The 24,393-nt window shown below is 37.8% G+C and overlaps 1 protein-coding gene across 1 annotated transcript in view; it reads right to left on the minus strand.

Annotated features, from left to right (window-relative positions):
* The window catches only part of elmo1 (engulfment and cell motility 1 (ced-12 homolog, C. elegans)), a 99,520-nt gene that overhangs the window by 27,491 nt on the left and 47,636 nt on the right, over positions 1–24,393 (minus strand). Inside the window, exons 3-15 of the mRNA XM_028461182.1 lie at positions 23,671–23,825; positions 16,327–16,367; positions 16,150–16,222; positions 14,882–14,932; positions 14,600–14,769; positions 10,301–10,336; positions 8,295–8,394; positions 7,067–7,218; positions 6,883–6,961; positions 3,838–3,888; positions 3,432–3,554; positions 3,173–3,301; positions 263–367 (exon numbers count right to left, since the gene is read on the minus strand). Coding sequence (XP_028316983.1) covers positions 263–367; positions 3,173–3,301; positions 3,432–3,554; positions 3,838–3,888; positions 6,883–6,961; positions 7,067–7,218; positions 8,295–8,394; positions 10,301–10,336; positions 14,600–14,769; positions 14,882–14,932; positions 16,150–16,222; positions 16,327–16,367; positions 23,671–23,748 — 1,188 coding nt within the window. The 5' untranslated portion in view covers positions 23,749–23,825. The remainder of the gene's footprint in view (positions 1–262; positions 368–3,172; positions 3,302–3,431; positions 3,555–3,837; positions 3,889–6,882; positions 6,962–7,066; positions 7,219–8,294; positions 8,395–10,300; positions 10,337–14,599; positions 14,770–14,881; positions 14,933–16,149; positions 16,223–16,326; positions 16,368–23,670; positions 23,826–24,393) is intronic.

Below are 24,393 nucleotides of genomic sequence, written 5' to 3' on the forward strand. Positions count from 1 at the left end.
TTATTATTTTTGTTTTGTATATCATCTGTCATTTTGTGTGTTTACTTTCGGGGCCGACAGTTGCCCATATCTGGACTATGGCATAGCATGATCTTCATTTAAATATTGGTTCAAAGTGGACTGAGAGAAAATAACACAGAGGAAATAACTGAGAGGGAAGATGGATTGGTAGGAAGTAGAGGTGATGGAGAGAAAACAAACATTCCTACAGTCTGTGTGTACGAGTGTGTTTGTGTGTGTGTGTGTGTGTGTATGTGCTCACTCTGATGTAGGCGTCCTGGTGATGCCTGGCTAAGTACAGCATGTTATCCAGAGCCAGCATGCCTGGAGGAATCTGGGTGAAGTCCACAGCTGGATTAACATGGTTCTGTAAAGAAAAATTAAAGACACAAAATCATGTATTTTTTTCTTTATACTTTCACTGAATCAATCAGAAGACTGACACATACTGTAACTGAACCAGTGAGAGATAACGACGGGGTGTGAAACACTGGCAGTTTTACACCTAAATGAGAACCACGACACAGTCCTCAGCATTGTGTGGATGTAGTGGGATTAGACCTTATCACAAAAAAAACCCCTGAAACTATGTATTTGATGCTGCTCTTTGCCTATGCAAACAATAAAGAAATAAATAAGAAATCATTTTGCTTCTTTACTAGCCTAGTGTTTCTCAAACAGGGGAACAGGGACTACTGGAGGGCCTTTATTCTTAGGTCTTCATTTGATTTCTTTTTTTTTTTTTTTTTTATGTAATAATGTAGAAAACCAATAGGGGGCTTTGGATTTTGGCTCATAAAAGCATATAGTGTAATATTAGCTTTTTATTTAAAGCCTAGGTTCCCAAAGTGGGGTACGGGCAGCCCTAGGGGTACGCAAATTGTCAAAGGGGGTATATGATTTAAAAATATTTGAAAACGACAAAATAAATGTACCAGCAGTCAGGAGCCTCCATGCATTGCCACAAATTACACATTAGCCAATTTAAGACTAACCACGATTACAGATTTTAAAAACATTCCAAAAACAAATTTTAATCAGTGTTTTTATTAATCTAAATTATTAGACATTTCAGGGGACCCAATTTGAATTCCAGGTGACCTCACATTGGGTAACGACCCCAAGATTGAAAAACTCTGCATTACATTATTGTGTTTTTGAAGTGTGCAGGAGTAGGGGGTACATGACTTCAAGTTAAATGTCTGAAGGGGTACGGGACTGTGAAAAGTTTGGGAACCACTGATTTAAAGTATTGAATTATCATTTCAATCCATGAATGAATTTCAATCATTATTTATTTGAAAAAACATATTATATTATAGGTAGATGCATGGATTGACGATATACAGATTGCAGAGTTGCAGGGACCCAGTGCTAGCAATTACTAACTGCCAAATAAATAACATCACTGATATGCACGTGAGCACTGATTTGAGTTAAAACGATGGTAGAGGATGTTGATCAGGGAAGAATTTAAGTTACTGAATTGGATTTCCTTTACTTGTTTTTTCCCATAGTGGGGAAATTCACATGTTGAGTAAATAAGATACGCTTTCATTGAGATATTGTTAAAAGAATTCAGGAATGTGAAAACGTCAAGACTCTAAATGTGTCTCAGTGTTTCTGTGTGTAGGGATGTGAGTGTTTGTACGTGTGCAGGCTGTGGAGCACAGAAAGTGGAGTAGGGAGTTCAGGGTGGGTTTTCATCCCACTGCAGAGACCCAAAGGGCCTTATCTACTCTGCACACACTGCAGCACTGGTGTGGCTGGGAAGAGCCGTGAAACTGCTCTGGGCTTACATCACGCCACAATAGGATTAGTTCAAATACTTATGCCATAGTTAGAAGCCAGCATGCTACAGAGTCCCACACATTTTGCTCCAGGAAAGCAAACAAGGACAAGACTTTACTTTATTCATAAGGCTGACAATACGCTGTCATTAGCATGAGTCAGGTGTCATGAAGGCTGTCATTAAGTGCCGTTCGCTAAATTATGACACCTTTGGTGCTATGCTGGCATTTTATGGGTTAGGTGGAGGGATCTAGTGGGGTTAGGGTGAGGGTCAATTACATTTTTCAGTTACAATTACGTTTTCAATTACAATTCAATTACGATTACAGTGACCAGCATTTTTTCCAAAAACAAATAAATTATAATACTTTTTTTATCCTTAGAAAGTCTATTACAATTACATTCTCAATTACTAAAGTTAAATTACAATTACTGATCCTGAAATAAAACCTAAAAAAAGTTAACCTTCCTCTTGTGTTAGCTTGCTGTTAGCATCTCTTATGATAACTGAAATCAGCTGTAAAATACACTGAAAACAAAAATCTATTATTTAATTTATTTCCTATCTACTGGATACCTTGTTAGGCTTAATAATCAATAAAAATATAGGTTTTAATATTTTTGGTGTCAGTATACCCCTCAATTTCATTTTTTTTTTTAAATGGTAAAATGTGGAAAAGCTTGATATAAAACATTTTATTAATTGTTAACTGTGTGTGTAGAACTGTACACAGTACTGTAACATGGTAACATGGTTCCTCAGTTTAGCGTAGAATTATAATTGACAATTTCTATCGAATTTTCAGTGCAAATACAATTACAAAGTCAATTTAGTGAACTCAATTACAATTTACGATAGCAACAAATTTTTAAAATTACAATAACAGCATAATTGTAATTAATGAATTATCAATTACGCAATTACAATTATAATTGACCCAAACCTTGGTTAGGGTTAGGTAAGGATATTGCGATATATCGCGATATTTTTTTTCGCATGATCTATTATCGATATGCTCACGCTAAGTATCGATTTTTTTTGTCTTTTTATTTATTTATTTTTTCAAAACACACACACACACACACTTCGTTTACATTAGTATGTTGACACTTATTTACAGAATGGTTACACTAAAATAGTGTCACTGTTCATAGGACACTTTTCCAATGTATTGTCTTTCAGAGATATGAAACAAAAACTGTATTTTTTCACTTAATCTTTTTTTTTTCTTGTTATAGATTATTGTAGATTGATTTCTGACCAATATATCGATAATCGCAGTCTTGTCATATCATGAGATAATCGTTATCGTGAGCTTTGTATCGCGTATCGTATCGTACCCAGAGGTTCCCAACTCTAAAACACACACATTATACTCACAATAAAGCCCAGCTTCTTGTAGTCACGCGTGTACATGGACTTGCGTTTCTCAGTGCTGCCGCCATTGTTGGGCTCACACTCCACGTCAAAGGCGATTCTCCGCAGCTCAAAGATGATGTCCCTCTGAGCCTGTGTATGCAGAGAATACTAATAATTCCTCTCATTCAACGACACAAAATTAAGTTGCTTCACTTTCAGCTTCTATTTGTCAATCCTCTGTCACTGACTCTATATTTAGCTGTACTGTCTCTATCCACACCTGGTCCTGAGGATCCATCTTGGTCATCATGCGATCCTCCAGCAGGTTGAAAGTGAGCACCTGCAGCACATAAAGCTGATGGGCCATCTCATCGTTGATAGGAGTTGGGCTCCGGATCACGTTCTATGTTTTGTGGAAAAAATATCATTCAATATTTATTTAAAAAAAAAAAATATATATATATATATATATATATATAATAAAATGGTGCAATGATTGAAAGATTACAAAGTCAAAAAATAGATTATGAATGAATGAAGGTAGTAAAAATTCGCACATGGATGAGGTGATGAGAGGGAGTGAGTACAGTAGATAATAACCAAAGAGAAAAAGTAGCAGGTGGTGATATTTTCCTTGGTGTCAGGTGGAGCAAAGGGTGATGAACTGAGCGAATGGATGGACTTACACTGAGTATGATGGAGCGCAGCTGTTTCTGGGCGAGAATGTGGGCCATATCCTGTAGGACAGGAAAGAAAAAAAAAAGCAGGAAGAGAGAGAAAAGGAGAACAAAGGGTGAAAATTAGACATGTTTGAATTTAAAGTGAATGACTTTGGATTTTCTGCAATGAAATGAGCTAATTAATTACATAATATTCTACGACGTAAGCAATAATATGCTTTAAAAATAAATAAATAAATAAATGAAGAGGACAATCAAAAACAAGCAGTAAAGAAAAAAGGGGGATGCTAAAGCTAATGCTACCTAATCACTTCTACAGTGCAAACTACCAAGTGTGCTAATCAAGGGTGCACTTACTGTCAAGGGACAATTTAGGATGTCCGCAATGTGCTCATCACACTACCAAACCGTGTGCAGAGAGGAAACAAAGTCAAAGACAGAGAGACACAGAGGATGAGTGAGTGAATGACGGTGAGATTTTCTTTTTTTAAAAACGGAGTTGGAGCGGAGAGATTACAGAAAGAAATATCTGGCAGGGCTGCAGATGGTGGTGGTAAAAAGGAGGGCAGAGGAGGGCAACAGTCAGCAGAGCGAAGTGGGAAAGCAGGATCAGAAAATAGGTTTATTGAGTTTTACCACACACTGCAACAAGCTGCTAGTGTCTCACATGTGTGAGGAACGTGCAGCAGAATCTAAAATCAGGGCCAAATGCTCCTTAGTTGCACTTAAATCCACATTTTAGACACGATTAACGAATCCCAAACTATTCTTTAACGCCAATGCACTGATGGATTACTTAAGAATTACACACTTTTTCAACTAAAAGACAAAAACGAAGCTGTTTTAAACAAACGCTCTCAAGTTAATTACTATTTTCCAGGTATGCATGTCAGTCATCGACAAAGGTTCTATAAAGGAAATCATTTTACAAACCAGAAAAGGACTCTGATGTCTGCTTCAGATAATAATTACATACATTTTCTAGGAATGTTCGATATTAGCTTTTAGCCGATATCCGTTGTGCCGATATTTTCCAACACTGAATTTCCAAATTTCGATATTAAAGCTGCAGTTTGTAAGTTTTTTTTTTTTTTTTTATTTGGTCAAAAATCCATAATCATCTTATCATATTGTATTGCATATTGTAATCCAAAGTGTTCTGAGTAGACAGTGGATCTCAGCTCCTTCTCCTGGCTCTGTAAATGAGCTTTAGAAATACAGGGGCGTGATGCTGGACTTCAGCCAATCAGAGATCTTTCTACCAACCATCCCATGTGCTGTTTTAAAGCACTACTAATGGCTGCTCGAGCTGCTCGTCAAAATCCGATGCGCCTTTCTGGATCTGAGAACAGGGACAGTGCCGTGGCATTATATTCCAGCTGAAGTCTTTAATGCGTTTTTTGGCACAGCCGTTACAAGGCAAAGCAAGAGGAAAAGGGAAGACCGAGGTGGAGAGGCAACAGAAAAAAGGCACAAACGTTTTCATGGGCGATCCGCTTTCAGTCAGCGCAGTCCGCCCCGAGCCACGGAAAGACAGAGAGAGAGAGAGAACTGACGGAATAAATAGCTTATTAAAATGATCTAAGGTGGAAAGAACAGACCCAATTCCTCTGCTGTGTGACTGCTCTGGTCAACTGGGATCAGCTGCTTGTGTTTGAGCAGCTGACCCTCTTATTGTCCTCTCAGCAGCAAATGATACGTGCTTTCGTGTCTCTAAAACATCAGAAAACTCTCCAATACCAGAGGATAAAGTTCCTACATTTGTTACTAGTCTCTACGGAAAAAACAGTCGCAAAGAGTTCCACAGTGTGCGCGTGTTCAGAAGGGGAGGGGGAGCGTGGAGCGCCTCACGATTCTACAAACCGCAGCTTTAACCGGTACCAATTAATGCATCCCCCAACCTAATTTAGGTCATATTATACATATCTCAAAGGAAATAACAAGCCTAGAGATGGGTGATATTATTAGTTCACCAATATCGATTGATATTAGTCATAATACATTGGTATCAGTTTTTACACCAATATTAATAAACCAATGTGTGCTGTTGTTTGAGACATGTTAGAAATAAATACACATCACTGAAGTTAAATTAGTTTTTTTCTTATTTTGCACAAATCATTTTTCAATGGGGCGGAGGGCGGAGATTATAATGTGTGTATTTAGACAAGATATGGGGGGGTATCGGTTAATATTGGAAATCAGAAACTAGAGGTTGGCAATGTCGGATATTGACAGAAAGCTGATATCAAAGCACACCTTTAATGTTATGCCTCATTAGATGTATTCTACAACTAAACATCCTTTGTGCATAATAAGAATACTTCAACATTCATTACATCAACTTTAGAAATGGCAATAGTGCCATGTTTGTTTTTATTCTAAAACTGCACAAATCGATTCAATATCGGTGAAAACCTAATACCAATGTCAACAGATATTACATTTTATGCCTAATATTGGCCGATAGTATCGCCTGTCTCTAATGTTTTTTAGACCACAAACCTGCGGCTGTGCAGTTTGACTGGATGATTTTAGATACCTTTGTTTGTGACCTCATGCTACTATTCAAACCAGCTCTAAAAGAAACACTGCCTGTTTGGGCTGCTGTGTGGGATTGCTGCTCGAGTTCAAACAAAGTTGTGCTTGCGAACCTATTTCCGTCTGAAACTTAGTGTGCTGGGAGTAGCATCATGCACTATTAATGAGAACGTGTGCTGCTAGCTAGATCCTATGTGGACAAAAGTGATCAGAAGCTTGACATAAGAGAGGGAGGAGAAATAAAGGACAAACTAGAAAAAAGGAGGAGGGGAAAGTTGAGCCAGACTGTTACTTCACTTGAGAGGAAAAGTGTGGGGCACTGTTATTATTATTTGCATTTAATTATAACTTTTGCATGCCACGGATGCCAAAAAGCTCTGAATTACACGTCAAACTCCTTCAAACACTCATAATAATGCACACATACAGTATACGTTCTCCTGAATGCCGATGATTGTTCATGAAGTGATGCACACTACAGAGCGTTAGGAGTCGACACTACAGCCTCACCTGTCTCTTCTCCTCTGGAGCTTTGAGAAAAAGAGCATTGATGACAGCAATAGTGTACGTCTGAATGTCTTGATCAGTCCTGAAATAAGAAGGAAACACACACACACACACACACCAACAGAAATAATAAGCGCAGAGTACATGAATATGTGATACGTTGGAAAAAAAGGATTTATTTGCTCACCCCTGAAGATGTGGGATGAGTTGACCAATTGTTATCTCTTGTGCCACCTTGTGGTACAAGTCCTGGCTGTTCAGCACCATGGACTCTAGAATGGCCAGGGAGCGCTGAAGCACTGCTATGTCCATCGCTGACTTGTTCACATAGCCGGCGATCTGCAGGAAAAGGATGGACAGAAAGATGAAGGGACTGTGGAGAGCTAAGAAGCATAGATATAATCATCAAACATTTAAAAAAATATATGTCTTAATAATAATACAACTAGGGTTGCAAAGGGGCAAAAAATACATTTCCACTGGAACTCAAGCTCGGGATTTTCACAATATTGAAAAATATAAACTTTTAATTGGAATTATTTAATTGAATTAACAGGAAATTGGGGTTAGTTTAAATACAGATATTTTAGATTATAAGTATATTTTCCCAACTATATTTTGCCAGCCTTAAATTTTGTTAATTCCCAGTTTATTCCCATGAATTAGCATGGAAAGTTTTCAACTTTGAAAATGACTGGCATTTTGCAACCCTAGTGGAAAAATTAGGGTTTTTTAATTGCATTATTTTGCACGGATGTTAATATTTTCATTTGGATATGATACAGTTATTTGAATTTACTCACAATTTCCGGTTAACACCAATAAATAATTCCCATGAAAAGTTGATATTTTTAAATGTTCCCAAAATTAATTTCAATTCAACTTTATTTGTATAGCGCAATTTACAACAAAGTCATCTCAAAGCGCTTATCAAAATATAAAATTCATAATAAGAAACCTTGGAATGTGTACATCATTACGAGTGCCTTATTTATTTATTTGAAAGTCTAATTTAAATTATATGAATAAATATCAGCTAATTTAATTCATGCAAAATATATCTAGCATTGTGTGCTATTATACAAGCTACTTTTTTTTTTATTAAACCTGGAATAACATGTGAATTATTAACTTATATGATAAGCATGTTATGCAATAAATGCTGCTTTTCTTCACATTTCTTTACACTTTTAGAAGATTTCCTTTATTCCTTTTATTCCACACACTCTTAGAATTACACAATTCAATATTATTAATGTACCAAACCACTATTTTCTTTCAACGTATGTCATTTTTCACTATTCTTTTAAAAAGAAAGATTAAAAAAACTAAATACACTAAGCTCAATGCATCATATAATATAGAATTATTACAACTAAATCCTACTTCTTATAAAATTTATCTCCATAGCTAACCTTCTTGATGAAGGCCACCGAAAAAGTGTCCCAGGAGACGATGCCGTGGTCCATAAGCTCCACAAAGGCGGTCAAAGTGAAGGACAGCAGGTCACCAAAACTGCAGGGCGACACACAGAGACATAAACAAACCCAACACACCCTAGAAAACTGCAGCAGCCGATATCTGAGCCCAGAAGCAAACAACAAACCCTGAACCCTCAGTAGACAGGGAGAGAGGAGGAGAGCAACATATGCTCAACAACCTCACACAAGTTTGCTGTAGGAAGACAGAAAATAGCCAAAAAGCAGGACGATGAAAGGAAAGGAGGAAAGGAAAAGCCAGCAGGAGCCAGGCAGCAGAAGGCAGTATTCAACCGACAACTGAAAGCTATAGCAAAGAGTGAAAACATGCAGTTACACAAATAAATGCAGACATTACATCCATCTGTGGGAGTCAGAGAATGTCTAAGAAAATCACTTTAAACTGACGAGGAAAAACTGAAGTCATATAAACCCTAGTTTCCAAAAGTAGGGTACGGGTCACCCCAGGGGTCTGCAAATTGTCCTAGGTATTAGATGAATAAAAAAATAAAAATTGTAAACGAGGAGACATATTTCACTGTAGGGCTAGATTGTATGTTACATTACATGATTATGTTTTTTAAGTGTGCAGCAGTAGTGGGTACATAGCTTCAGGTTAAATGTCTGAAGGGGTACGGAACTGGGAAAAGTTTGGGAACCACTGTGAAACCATTTCATCAATGCTTTTTCACTTTGCAACACTGACTCCTAGTGGTCAGCCTCCAACATTGAAGAAGTGCGTCCATCAAATGTTTTCATCAGCCTATCAGAACCTGGGGGGTGTGGCTTGTACAGAATGCAGACCAAAGGGGTGATAGTCCACTGAGGTCAGGATTGGGATTCATTATAGAGACATTTGAAGCTACAGTTAAGAAAGAAAGTGTGGTTGAGCAACTTTGAATAAATGCAACAATTGAATGATGAGATCACGAAAATGCTCACTTTGGTCACAAGAAATCTTATTTCTATGTTATATCTATAGGTTAGGGACACACAAGATGAGATAAATGTATTTTGAATAATTTCTGAAGAGTTTTTGAGGATGTTGATTACAGTTTGGTAATCAAAAAGGCAGCAAAAACTGCCAAAAAAGAAAAAAAAAACCAAACATTTCACATTATAATCCAGATCAGTGGAACAACAGAAAGCAAGAGTCACTGCTGCTGCAGGGTAGATGAAAATTAAAAGAAAAAGGGTTTCTCAAACGGACTTGGGATATAAGTACAGCTTTAAATATAGTTTAAATCTTACACAAATTACTTGTTTTTCCTGTAGGTTGTAGATACTATTGCTCCACAGCTGGCACAATTAATAATTAGCCTTAACTAGTGCCAGCGAGCCCAAATCAGGATATTTTACACCTAATCTGATAGTTTAAAAAAAGTGAATCCATTTGTTGAGGCTTCTTAGAGCGTAAACGTTTGAGAAAGCCTGGATAGATATAGTTTACATAGAGTTGTATGGAGACTAAGCAAAAGGCTGCTGCAGATGTTGCTGCTCATTTAGATGAAACCCTGCAGTAAACTAGAAAAAAGGCTTTAGATTTAAGGCACTTCAAGAAATCAAAGCCATTTATGAAGAGAATGTAAGATAAAAGGACACCCATAGGAGGTCAAGAGACAATGCGCCCTGTTGTAGAAAATGACCAAGGTTTAACTCTGTCAAGGCTTTGATTTTTGTTTATTTTTCTAACGTAGCTGTTCAAGTTCAATACATGTCTCCAATCAGCCTCGTTTCAGTCCATTAGGAAGCGTTAGCAGGCTGTTTGATCCTTGAGCCAAGCACAACATGCAAAACAGAACCCTGAAAATCTTAAACATGTATAGTCAATTATTTCCCATAAGGCACTGAGGTTGCAGTCTTGAACATGCAAACTCAAGCAGCAGATTAGGAAGAACACAGAGTTACCAATGTAGAACCAGTGGGAAAGGGAAGTGGCTTACCAGGGCTTCATAATCTTCTGTAGTTTCTGATAGCGCCTGTGAAAATTTAAGAAACTTTAGCGTTAAATGTGGGACATGCATAACAAAACAGTTACCAGGAGACAACATGTTAGTGCTTGAGTTTCATATAATGTATGGCAACAGGAAGAATTCTAAGCATAAAATGACATGTATCTTTCTATATTTAAAGTAGCTACTGCATTAAATCATTTTTGCACTGTGAGGTTTGGAGAAATCACCCACATTCTGTCAATATGGATGATGTCTTCATTTTAAAAACCTCCCCTCTATAACTGATAGAAATCATCCATGGGATTTATGTGATGGAGAATACTGTATATCCTCTTTCCTCAAAGTAGAAAAAGACAAATTCCTAATGTCTGGAGCAAATGGACTGAGGGTGTGAAACAAATCAGATCTGATTTCATTTGATTTACCATGTGGTTTTATTGGTATGAGTGGGTGCGTTCCCCAGTTATGTTCTGTTCCTCATTGTTTTTGACTGTATTATTGTACGATATGTAAAAAAACAAATAAGTATGGACAGAATCGCCTGAATTGAACTACAATATAACCATCTATATTTTCTATGTTTTGGAGTGACTATTATTGTGAGTTAAGTTTGTGATGGAAATTCGCCTTTCTAAAGAAAAAGAAAATAAACAAAAAAACAAGAACAAAAACCTCTTCTTTGATGTTTTGAAAAGAAAACATACTGTATCTAGGCTCTTTGAAATTGCACTGTGCAGACTGATGAGCTACTGTACAAAACCATTGTGAAGGCCTTTTTATTACAGTCAGACGAGGGCGCTCTGTACCTTCAACAATGCTGAGTTTAAGTGGACTGAGCACGAGCAGCTGGCCAACTGATTTCCGCATGAATACAGTAGAAGAATCATCAGATCACAGCAGCTCTCTGCCCTCCAGAGTATCCAGCACTGAGACTCTTGAATAATTACAGTTCTCCGAGTTGTTTGGCAGGCACACTAATGATTGTGTGTGTGTGTGTGTGTGTGTGTGAGCGCGGGCTCGTGCAAGACACTGGCACTGATCTGCATGTTTGGCTCTCATCTCCCCTCTCACTCACGGACACTCCACTTTTTAAGCTCATTGGGACCGAATGACTGATGTCACTGTCATTTGCATAAAATCATATTTAACCACAGAGCTGAGAGCTCAGTGGCTCCGTGCATGGAGATCACACAAGGTCAACCATTTGTTTAAAACTACATTAAAAAAAAAAAAAAAGAAAAAGGCAGAGAGAGGCTTTAATGACTTCCTGTCAGAGAGTAAAGGTGAGTGTAATGCTCCAGAAAAAGGTTTCTGCTGATAAGACTTTAAATATCAAAGCAGGACGTTACATCTTTCAGATACCAAAGTTGCAGAACTTGTGTTGTTATAGAAGTAGACTTGTGTGTGTGTGTGTGTGTGTGTGTGTGAATGTTCCTCCTGCAAACTTCTTACCCAAGCAAACATTTCTCCAATCTATATATATCGTATTTGCTCTTGGTTAATGAGAATTGCATGAAGCAGAAAATTAGTATGTCCCACACGAGTGGCTGCTGCTGCCCTTCCTGCCAGTTGGTAGCGTACGTCTGCTTGTGTGCAACGGCGTGTGTTCACACTTTTGTGCGCACTTTTGCATTGCAATTTACTGCTATGTCTGCCCTCACAGTATGCAGCACAAGCACACAGACGCCACTGCCCCAGGCTGCACAGCTGAGAAATATCCCCTCTGCAAAAATTAAATAAATAAAAGATAAAAAATCTTATTCTAACCTTCAGAAAATACCCACCTACCCCCCCGGCCCACCCCACATGCTGAATAGTCAAAAGGCAGAGCCCGTTTCTCTTCTCAGTCAAGTATAGCAATGCTATGATGGTCAAAACAGACGTCCCTCCAGCAATTACACACCTGGGTGACACTTTCAGAGTGTTTGGGGGGGAAAGGGGGCTTATGGGGGCTTATGTCTGTCTGTAAATAGGCTGCACACAACTGAGGCAACCACAAAACTGCTAGCATAGACAATGAGCTCCCAGGTGAGCTTGACAGGAAGCTGTGGTAAAATAAAGAAAAGCTTTTTAACCCTAAATAATAACGGAGTGAGGGGGAGTATAACACCTGCTCTTCTCTCTAAGCTTTTCACTTGATGAAAATCAGACAAAGAATGAAACAAATTGTCATTTTAGTCACTGATCTAAATGTAAACACAACAAAGTTCCTCTTTTCAAGGTCGGGAAAGCAAATGTGATTGAGTGAGACATGGTTTTAAACCACATCGGCTTTGATCTCCTTGTTGGGCGTTAGACATGAATGTATTTGCTCTGTTGGTGCAAAGGTTAATGCTAAAATATATTCACACTGGATTTAATAAGGATCCAAAGACAGGAGGGAAAGGAAACCGGAATCACACTGCCTTAGTTTAGCATTAACAGGCATTAGCATTAGCCTAGCATTAGCATTAACTTAACATGAATTTAGTTTATCCTATTGTTAGCATTAGCCCAATGTTAGCATTAACATAGCATTAGTATTGGCTTAACTTTAGCATTAACCTAGCATTACCAACAGCCTAATAATATTATTAGCCTAGCATTAGCAATAGCATTAACATTAACTTAGTATTAGCCTTGCATTAGTATTAACCTAGCGTTAGCAATAACCTAGCATTAGCAATAGCATTAGTCTAGCATTAACACTAACCTAGCATTAGCATTAACACTAACCTTGCATTAGCTGTACATTTGCATTAGCATTAAGGTTGAAAATGTTTAAATGGGTTGAAAAAGGTTCATATTGTATTAATGTGTCTATTTGCTCTGTTGGTGCAAAGCTAAATGCTAAAATATATTCACACTAGATTCCACAAGGATCCAAAGACAAAGTGGGACACGATAACTATACGAGACAATATTTTTGGACAGGAAATAAAGACCAAAAAACAAATATTTGTTGGAAAAAGACCCAACTAAATACTCTGGGTATGAACTTTTCAACTCAATAGAATATAAAATAAACAATGACATAAATAACACAAATTTTACCTACTTAAAGAGCAAAAAGTGACAGTGCAAATAAAACGCAAATACAGAGACTGAAACTTTATGCCAGTCTAAAATTAGAACCTAATCATGTCATCATGACATTATTCAAATAAATATTCCTATATGTTCTTGAACTTTGTATAACAGATATTTTATTTTTTAACTTCAAAACTAACATACGCAACCCCAATATAAAATATGAAAATTATTATTTTCCAAGATTATACATATATATATACATATATAGAATATCAAACCCCACTCCACTTTGCAATCATGCGTTACCATCGATTGTATATCGTCCCACCCTTAGCGAATACCTTGACGTTGAACCATAAAGCTAAATGAGTTCCAAGGCTGTAAGATGATACAGTCTGCTTAAAGAGAGCATGCAAACTCCTAAGAAGCCATTTCTTTCATTCAGCATTATGACTGAAAGTGAAAGCTAAGCAGTTTACAATAAGTCAAGCTGATGAAGGTGAGAAAAGTACAGCCAGTGCTAATGAGGATCAGTTAGGCTCTCTACCAGGATACTGAGCAACATCAAAAGGATAGTAAACATTTTTTGTAATTTCTAATTAATCATTTCTTTAGCAGCATTTCTTTTATTTCAGCAGCATGAAATCAGGCAGTGTGGGAAGGAGCATTACTTATTATTTGTAATCAATTTGACAAACATTGCTATGTGCTTACATTCTTTTTGTAACTACTATTAGAAAAACATTAACCTTCCTAGTTTTAGAAAAACGAGATCAGAATGAAAAATAATTATTACGCCTCCATTTGTAGCTACTAGCTCAGATGAACGCCGCCCTCACCCTTTTCCACACGAGTGCAGCAGTTACCCACCAGGAAACCTTTATCTGTGACCAAATTCAAATAGAGTGAAGTGCTTGACGGCAGATGCATCTATCAGGAAGAAGGCCATTGCCTGAGGTGTATATATACTGTATATGGACAAGCAGCTCAGTCAACTGTAATGATCAGCCTGCACAGTGCAATGGCGTCAACACTTTCACTGTCACTCACTTCAGAGATGAATTAGCGCCTCATGAATGCTCAGGAAGGCATTGATTGGAGAGCAGCCTCAGGTTACTGCCTCCAAATTTCATATTTGTAGCAAAAACAGCTGAAATTGGCTTTGATGTGTCAAGCATTAAATTAAAAATAAGCTTGTGTAATATTTAAAGAAATCTGAACCGCTCCCATGTTTTTTTTTTTTATCTTAATCACATTGACAGCAGAAAGACTTACTCCGTCCCACTCTCCACCATCTGTGTGAGCAGCGAGATGCCATCCAGGTTGATGAACTCCTGTGCAAAAGTGATGTCTCGAGAGGCATTGGCCAGATCCTTCAAGGCCTCCAGCTTGGCATCCATGCTGGAGGACTGGATGCGTTCATGAAGCTGAACTGCAGTCTGGTACTGAGGAGACGGGACGGGTGTATGCGCAATTAAGTACAACATATAGATGCAGAAAGAAAAAAAAAAGCTCAACTGAGATGATGGATGAGCAGATGTTTCCAGATGTACTCACAGGAGAGGTGGTGAGGCGCAGGATTGAACCGTTCTTGATGTCATTGCGATTCTGTTGACGAATGCCGTGATAAACAACGACATGAGTGTACATATGAAGGTCATTTTCTGCTGTTACTGTCAAGGCTGTGTAAAGTGACTCAAATGAGTCAAGTGGCCAAAAAATGGGCAAATAAAGAGGAACCAGGTGGTATGTAATGGCAAAGGGTAGCATTGCTGAGCAAAATGTGGTAAACAATAGTGAAAAAGGGAAAAAAAGTGGTATTTATTGCACAAAAGTCAGTTTATTTGGATGAAAAGTGGCAAAAAATAAATAAAGAAAGGACAAAATTTGGATTAAAGTGTCAAAAAAGATGAAAAAAGGGATATTTATTGCCAAAGGGTATAGCTAAAGTCTGAAAAAAAGTGTCAAAAAGGGCAAAAATGGGACAAAGGAAATAGGTAAATTAGGAAATAGGTAAAAGAGGGAAATTTTCTAACTCCTTTTTAAGGTTTTCAGGGTTGGGGTCAATTACATTTTTCAGTTACAATTACATTTCCAATTACCAATGTTCAATTACAATAACAGCGGCCAGCATTTTTTTCCAATTACAATTAAATTACAATTAGTTTTAATCCTCAGAAAGTCAATTACAATTGCGTTCTCAATTACTAAAGTTCAATTACAATGAATCACAAGTACTGAGCCTGAAATAAATAATCTAAAAAAAGTTAACCTTCCTCTTGTGTTAGCTTTCTGTTAGCATCTCTTATGATAATGGGTCTTAAATCAGCTGTAAAATACACTAATAACAAATATCTATCATCTAATTTCTATTGGTTACCTTGTTAAGCTTCCTAATCGATAAAAATATAGGTTTTAATATTTTAAGAACGGGCATCTGAACCTTTTTTGTGTCAGTTTACCCCTCGATTTATTCATTTATTTATTTTTTTAAATGGTAAAATGTGGGAAAGCTTGATCTGAAACACACACATACAGTACATATGTGTAGAACTGCACATACAGTAGAACTGTAACATGGTTCCCCAGTTTTGCGTTAAATTACAATTAGTTTTAGAATTTTCATGGCAATTACAATTACAAAGTCAATGATCTAAACTCAATTACAATTGAATTGTGATTACAACAGCAATATATTTAAAAAAAAAAAAAAACAATTATAATATAATTATAACATAATTGTAATTATTTATTAACTACACAATTACAATTATAATTTAACCCCAACACTGAGATGAGTTAAAGGTTGGATTCTGCAACCAAACCTTTTCTGTGATGTAGAAATTTGTGGAATCAGCAATCTGCAGAGCAAAGTTTTCATGGCTCCCCAAGGACCACCTGTATGCACCAGATAACAAGAAAAAATAAATAAATAAAAAATCACCACTGCACTAGTGCTACTAAAAATGGTGTAAATAGTAAACGTGGAAACGCTGACTTACCCCTCGCACACTTCTTTAATGATGGCAGAGAGAGGTTTTTTCTGTGAATAGAGAGATGAAATATATTTGCATGGCTGTGATAACTTCATACAGTGAGACTGACACAAGGTGAGGCTGTTTGTTCAGAATCAGTAACCCCCCCCCCCCTACCCACCACCACTGCTGCTGCAAAATCTTCAATCAATACCACTTCACATGTAACCGCTGTCAGAAACGTTGTGCAACAACTTGGGGGATGGAGAAAAACATCCCTCAATCACCGACAGCTGTTACATTTTAATGACCAAAAGGTTTACTTGCAAAAAAAAAAAAAAAAAAAAATGTCGTAAATCACAATAGTGTGCTAAAAAGGTTTTTTTTTTTTTTTGGTCTGCTTTGCCTCGTAATTGTGGATAAATCATGATGCATTGCTGTGACTCGGGGGATCAGGCTGAGCACGGAGAGAAACTGTGGGAATGATTTACAGACAGAAGAGAATGGTGGCAGGATGGTGGGCCTTCATGACAAGAGAAGAAAGGGAGGGAGGGGATTAAAGAAGAGTGGGCTGTTAGGAGAACAAAAAAAAGAGAAGAGAAGAGAAAGTGGGAAAGAGGCAAATTGAAGAAGATAAAGGGACGGACGCGAGTGGATGTAGCCACAAAGAACAGGAGGGAGCTGATGACGGTAAAAAAAAAAAAGCGATGGGAGAAAAATATGAGCATGTGAGGAGGAAGAAGTGAGAAATGTACTGTATAAGGAGTGTGTCTTTTGTGCATGTGCATTACGCAGTGCCAGTCGGTGTTAACTTAATGACTACTCGCACGCCACTGCTGTCTTTTCCAGGCTCTCGGGGGGGGAAAAAGTGCAGAATTCCAAGATACAGCATCTGTGGGTTCCATCAATAAAATCTAAAAACCATTCAGAAAATATCACACATTCCATTAATATTCAAAGGTTTGAAAACCATTCCAATGTTCCACATTTCTGAGATATTAATTTAGTGTTTTAGGGATCACACACTCAACATTTAAGTGACAGAAAACCTTTGGAAAATAAACTAGTCATGAACAACTATAAGCAGTTTTACCATTAAAAACTTAACAAAAGTGTAATGTATTTAAGCCTAAAATCAACTAAATCCATCTAAAAACTAGAATTTCCTCAATGCCGCCCTTAATTTCCTTTCTAAGCTCACCTCCGATGTCTCATTTACACATTTCTTATTCAGTGTTTTGATGATCTCTCACCTCTCGTATCACAACCTTCTTCCTCTTACTCAGTATCATCCATTAAGCAGCCAAGCAACCCTTGTACCTGACATAAGTGTTGGTGACAAGTGTAACCACATGTACGTGATAAAAAAAATCTTTTCTTTATTTTTTTTTAAAAACAGGTTATGATCTTCTCTTTGATTTGTTTACAAGCACGCTCAAAGGTTGCAAATACGGTTGGCAGAAAATGACATTTAAAATCGTTATTTGGATAGGATGTGGAGACAGGATGTGGTCACGAGAACACCATCGTGTATAGAAGTACAAGTATGGGCACAAAGTGCAAGTGTGTGAATGTGAAATGTTGCCACCAACTACAAATGTGCTCCTCTTTGCTTTAAAAACCAACTGTAACACCATCTCTTCCCTTTGCCGAAATGATTCATTTTCTTTTCATTTTCCTTAAATTGGATTTCTAACTTAAACAAAAATAATTACAGTTTATAAATCTGTCACCAACCCTTTCTGTGGATTTGTGCTCCCACACAAACACTCAAATCTCAAAATATTTGGCTTTTATACCCAGTGTTAATTTTGACAACCCATTTTGATTTAGCTTTAGTCAAATTTGGATCATCAGGAGTCCGGACTATTTTAGTTATAGTCTAGTTGAGGGATTCTCAACTGGTCTCATACTGGGACCCAATACGGAGCCCCTAAAGGGACATGGATATATATATATATATATATATATATATATATATATATATATATATATATATTTTTTTTTTTTTTTTTATTGCGTGCTCACGTAAAAGTTACACGCGAGCACGTGATAATAGTATTGCGTAAACGAGCACATATAGGTAATTGTTTACCCTAATCCTAATCCTAAGGCTAAAATAAAGCTTTACAAGATCATCTAACACGATTAACTCCTTACGAGAACTTTTACGCAGTCACGCATTAGTTTCACACAGAACTTTTACGTGAGCGTGTGGAACCTTTACGTGAGAGCACAATAAAAAAAAAAAAAATACCCGTGTCCCTTTAGGGACACAGTAAAATTGCAACGCATATATTTTTTTTTTAGAATTCACCACGCCAAATTTAGTTTTTCAAAAATAGCTGTTAAAAACACACATTAATAATCTTTTTAAAAAACATACATCTATATATTTTCCTGTGCAACATGCATTACACAACATGCCTGTCAAAAGAAAAGTCTCTTTCAAAATAAGAGTCCAACATGAGCGGCATTGAGTGTTCATTTATTTATTAACAGCTATCCGCGACCCGCCCAGTACAGGTTTTGGGTCCCAACCCACCAGTTGAGAATCGCTGGTCTAATTATTGCCAGTCACTTAAAAAATGTAACGTGTTAAAAAGAAAACCCACATCTTTGAACAAGCTTTTGTGTGCGTTTAACTTCACCTTTCTTCTTTGAAGAGAAAGAAGCCTTTCAAACTGTCATCTCTAATCTGCAGCAGCATCTTATCAGAAAACACACAATCTCATTCCTCTCCATCTCTCGATTCTGACAATTTTAAGCTGCAACACATAATGAGCGTGTACTCTGTCCTTACCCCAGTGTGCTTACACAAACATTGGTGTTTAGTGCCAGCGGCACACACACAGAAGGGGTTTGAGAAATGCAGAAAATGCTGCAGTTTCAGCAGACAAACCACAAACAGACAATAATAAGTCAACCTTCCCCAGATGCAGATGTGTGTAAAAACATGCATGTAAAAAAAAAAAAAAAAAAAACAACACCCAAAACCTAAACCACACATATCTACATGAATAGATCATAAAAAAAGTGCACACAAATAAGTGACAAATATGCAGATAGATTCACACACAGTCTTGCATGACTCACGCAGCCATATGCTGCTGCAGGGGCTATTGTTAAGTGCAGATGCAGGGTAAGGGTGGGGGGTGTTGGAGTTAGACGATGCAGGACGAGGGAGAAAGGGGCAAGTTGTTCTAACAGGATGAGGAATGGGGAGGGTGAAAATGAAGAACAAGGAAAAGAGAAGAAATGTAATGACTGAAAGACACACACAGAGAGAGAAGAGAGATTTTAAGGAAATTGGAGGAGGGTTTTTTGGGAAGTCAAGACAAAAAGGCGACTAAAGTAAACTCAGAGGCCATTTTTAATTCAGGTTTCTTTAGCTCTGATAATAGGGGCTCATTACAACAAAAAATACCCACCCCCCCAAAAAAAAATAAGTAAAAAAAAAAAAAAAATCTACATTTAACCCTTTGTTTCAAACACCTTGCAGCGCATGCAGGAACACATGTTATTTGTAGTTCACTGCTTTACTCGTTGCTTCATCCATTGAGAAGGGCAATCAGAGCTTTTGTTGCCACGGTGACTCATAGCTTGTACAATCATTAGCCCATCTGTGACACACGCGCACACACAGACATGCACACTGTTTATTGAATCACACACACACACACACACACAACAGTGCACACATGAGTTAGTCATTGTTGGGCCTAATTATTATATTTCTGTCATTTTGTTAACAGTCTGCTGACATACAACGTGACCTTTACGTGCAGACTTGTAATGGATGCGAGCTGTACACAGGCACGTCCCAAATGTCACTTGTCACTCCATGGTCAGGATCAAAGAAGCTTATTTAAAAAATAAAAAAAATAAGTCAAAACCGCCACAATTAAAAAATAAACCCTGAGCATTGACAATCTATTCCAAATCCAGCCACCAGAAATCATGAATTTTGCTCCTAAAACAATTAATTGAACAGCGTGCATGTATTTTAACCTGATAATTACCTTGGGTAAGAAAAAAGGGAAGAAATGCTTTGAAAAATTGAAGTGGTCATTTTCATCAGATGAAAGCATTTTGTGAAGTACCAGAGAATCAAACAGAACACAAAAAACATCATGTTTTCCAGGAACTCAGTGTGTTACCATCAGGTTCCTGTATTGTCGTCCTTTTTGTGCAGGCCAGCGTGAAACGTTGATTTTTGTGTGGGAGAACTCTTTGCAGTCTGTCTACCTTGTGTCTTGTACACAGCTTTAACTTTACTATGGTTGCAGTTTTTCTGATGCTAAACTAAGCAACCTCTAGACCTTTGATACCTCTACAGGTGAAATAGATGAGAATTTGCATGTGTTCAGTAGATGTGATCACATATCTCATTACTATTCGTAAAAAAAGAGCTAAAAAACAAAACAACTTTAACTGACAAGTTAAAGTTGTGCTGGTTTGAAAGGAACAGCATTTCTAGTAGACGACTGTATAATTAAAAATTCATAGAGAGATTCATCAGGAAACGATGCAGCACAGTTGGGTTATTTCTCCAGAGAAGACTAACAACTTTCTAGGTCTATTGGAAGTGCAATTACACACCTTTAATAGTGCTGCAGTGGTAAAGTGAAGTGCTTTCAGAAATTCTGAGAGAATCACTCAGCCACACAGCCTTTAAAACGTGAGTTTTGACATTAGGAAATTAATTTGCAAGTTACAAACCTAACGTAACCCTGCAAGTTTGTCTCATCTCTTTCTTTCTTTTTCCCCCACTCTTCTTCAGACTTCCCATGCACAAGAAATAAACACATTTTGCACAAAGGTCCACTCCCAAGCCAGCTTGGGGCCAATAGTCCTAAATGTGGCCAATAGTCCTAAATGTGGCCAATAGTCCTAAAGGTGGCCAATAGTCCTAAAGGTGGCCAATAGTCCTAAAGGTGGCCAATAGCCCTAAACGTGGCCAATAGCCCTAAACGTGGCCAATAGTCCTAAACGTGGCCAATAGTCCTAAAGGTGGCCAATAGCCCTAAAGGTGGCCAATAGCCCTAAAGGTGGCCAATAGCCCTAAAGGTGGCCAATAGCCCTAAAGGTGGCCAATAGCCCTAAAGGTGGCCAATCGCCCTAAAGGTGGCCAATAGCCCTAAAGGTGGCCAATAGCCCTAAAGGTGGCCAATAGCCCTAAAGGTGGCCAATAGCCCTAAAGGTGGCCAATAGCCCTAAAGGTGGCCAATAGCCCTAAAGGTGGCCAATAGCCCTAAAGGTGGCCAATAGCCCTAAAGGTGGCCAATAGCCCTGAAGGTGGCCAATAGCCCTGAAGGTGGCCAATAGCCCTAAACGTGGCCAATAGCCCTAAACGTGGCCAATAGCCCTAAACGTGGCCAATAGTCCTAAACGTGGCCAATAGTCCTAAAGGTGGCCAATAGCCCTAAAGGTGGCCAATAGCCCTAAAGGTGGCCAATAGCCCTAAAGGTGGCCAATCGCCCTAAAGGTGGCCAATAGCCCTAAAGGTGGCCAATAGCCCTAAAGGTGGCCAATAGCCCTAAAGGTGGCCAATAGTCCTAAATGTGGCCAATAGTTCTAAACGTGGCCAATAGCCCTAAAGGTGGCCAATAGCCCTAAAGGTGGCCAATAGCCCTAAAGGTGGCCAATAGTCCTAAATGTGGCCAATAGTTCTAAACGTGGCCAATAGCCCTAAACGTGGCCAATAGCCCAAAACGTGGCCAATAGTTCTAAACGTGACAAATAGTCCTACAGGTGGCCAATAGTCCTAAACGTGGCCAACAGTCCTACAGGTGGCCAATAGTCCTAAACGTGGCCAACAGTCCTAAACATGGCCAACAGTCCTAAACGTGGCCAACTTTTAGGACGTTTAGGACTAATAGTCCTAAACTTGGCCAATAGTCCTATAGGTGTCCAATAGTCCTAAACATGGCCAATAGTTCTAAAGGTGACCAATAGTCCTAAAGGTGGCCAATAGTCCTAAAGGTGGCCAATAGTCCTAAAGGTGGCCAATAGTCCTAAAGGTGGCCCTACAGTGGGGCTGTACAATTAATAGAATTTTAATCGTGATCACGATTTTGGTTGCCACGATTAAATTAACCTAATCGTCTACATCCTGTAATAAATAGTGTATTTATTCCATTAGCCTTTGGTACATTTTACATTTTTGGGATTATTTTTTAAAATATCTTTAAATTTTAATTCCATTTTAAAGCTGTTTAAATGTAATGCAATAAAACAGATGTTTCCCTAATATGATAAATAATTCTGATAATAATTGTGACTACAATATTGATCAAAATAATCGTGATTATCATTTTGGCTATAAGCGTGCAGCCCTATGCTACAGCAAGTCTTTAAACGTCAAAAATTGTAAAATTCACAACAAATCAACCATATGTGCAACAGATTTGCAACTTTCACCAGAATGTAGCTGCCAAAACCAAAGAAGTATTTGTACTGTTAAACCTATTGCATATTATTAAGTCCATCCCTGTTTAATTTTTTTTAGAAACTTATCAAACCAATCTCCTTTCACAATTTTTTCTCAATTGACACCAAACTTGCTAAGGCGCATCATCAGACTGTCCAACACAAATCTTTTTAATAATTCAGCCTACAGTGCATCAATCACAGTGCACTTGCAAATTTTTGCTAAAAATGTTCATCCAAAAAAATTACAGATTTTTGTGGTAGATGATGTTCAGGAAATATGATCATTTCAACTCAAAAACTGAATTTTTTTTTTTTTTTTTTTTTTTTTTTTTTTTCTAACAGCATTTTAGTTTAGTTTTTATGCAAACAATTGGAGTCTATGCAAAAATTGAATTTTTAAACATCAGTTTTTCCATTTATGGAGCCAATAAATCATTGTCAAAAACAAATGACCAACATGTCCATGCTGTCTACTCTAGATGCTGCTTGTGCATTTTGGGATTTTTGCCTTATAATTTAATTTTTGACAGCTGTTTGAAATCTGCCTTTAGATGCTAACAGCGGCTGTCTCGTTTGGCCAAAAATTGTCCTAACCATTGCTGTGCAGCTGCTATATGTTCTTGATTAATTTTCAGCCACAGTTTAACTCACTCAATTCAGGGGATGGTCTTTCAAGCTGCGTCCAAGCTGTGATCCTGTTGGTCTTCATAATTAAAGGGACTTCCTTGAGGCTAATTAAATGTTGCAAAGGCAAGAGCTGCGTCATGCATTGATCAAATCCTCTGCACACACACACACACACACACTTCTTTATTTATACACTACAGATTTATTGTGTTGCACTGTGTTCTGACAACATTAGGGTGAGAAAATCTGAAACACAGATTACAAGATAAAAAGCCTGCCTATCTAGGGAAAGTGTGCTTTTTGCATTACCTGGTCTATCTCCATTAATTTGGGGAACGCTCCCGGCCACTCAATGGCCACCTTGACGATGTCTGCTGGTGGCGGCATGGCTGCAGTGTGGTGAGAAAGGTGTGTGCGTCCTCCTCACACCGCTGTCACTGGTCCTGGAGCTGGCTCATCAAAATCTGTAGGTCAACAACAGAAGAGGGAAGGACATGAGTCAAGACGAGCAAAGACAAAAGTTATTGTTGGCAGGTCCCAAACCATCGAACAGCAATCAATATGAGAAAACGTCAAATATCTGTGACAGTGTTTGTAAATCACACATTCTCAAACTAAAGAACGTCTCGTCAACTCCAATATCTCAAAAATCTAAAATCTTCAAAAAGGGTTAAAAAAAAAAATCCCCCACAGCCCACCAGGGGGCCCCAACCTGACACTTTGGCAGGGTTCCTAGAGCTTTAGTCAAATTAAATTCAAGAACTTTTAAGACTTTTTTTTTTATTGATATTTGGAATTAAATGTAAGACCAACTTCACAGTAAACATAATTGGGGGGAGAAAAACATCACATCGATTACAAAGGGTTACGGTGATTTTTTTCTCATGTCTGGTGCAAACGTGCAACTGACAATAAACACAAAAATACACAAAATGACAGTAAAATACACAAAGAAATAATAAAAATCACTTCAAAAACACAAATTGACTACAAAAATAGCCAGAAATCTATGAAACAACAACAAAAAACAAA

This window comes from Gouania willdenowi, chromosome 11 (assembly GCF_900634775.1).
Source record: "Gouania willdenowi chromosome 11, fGouWil2.1, whole genome shotgun sequence".
In the NCBI taxonomy this organism is placed as follows: domain Eukaryota; kingdom Metazoa; phylum Chordata; class Actinopteri; order Blenniiformes; family Gobiesocidae; genus Gouania; species Gouania willdenowi.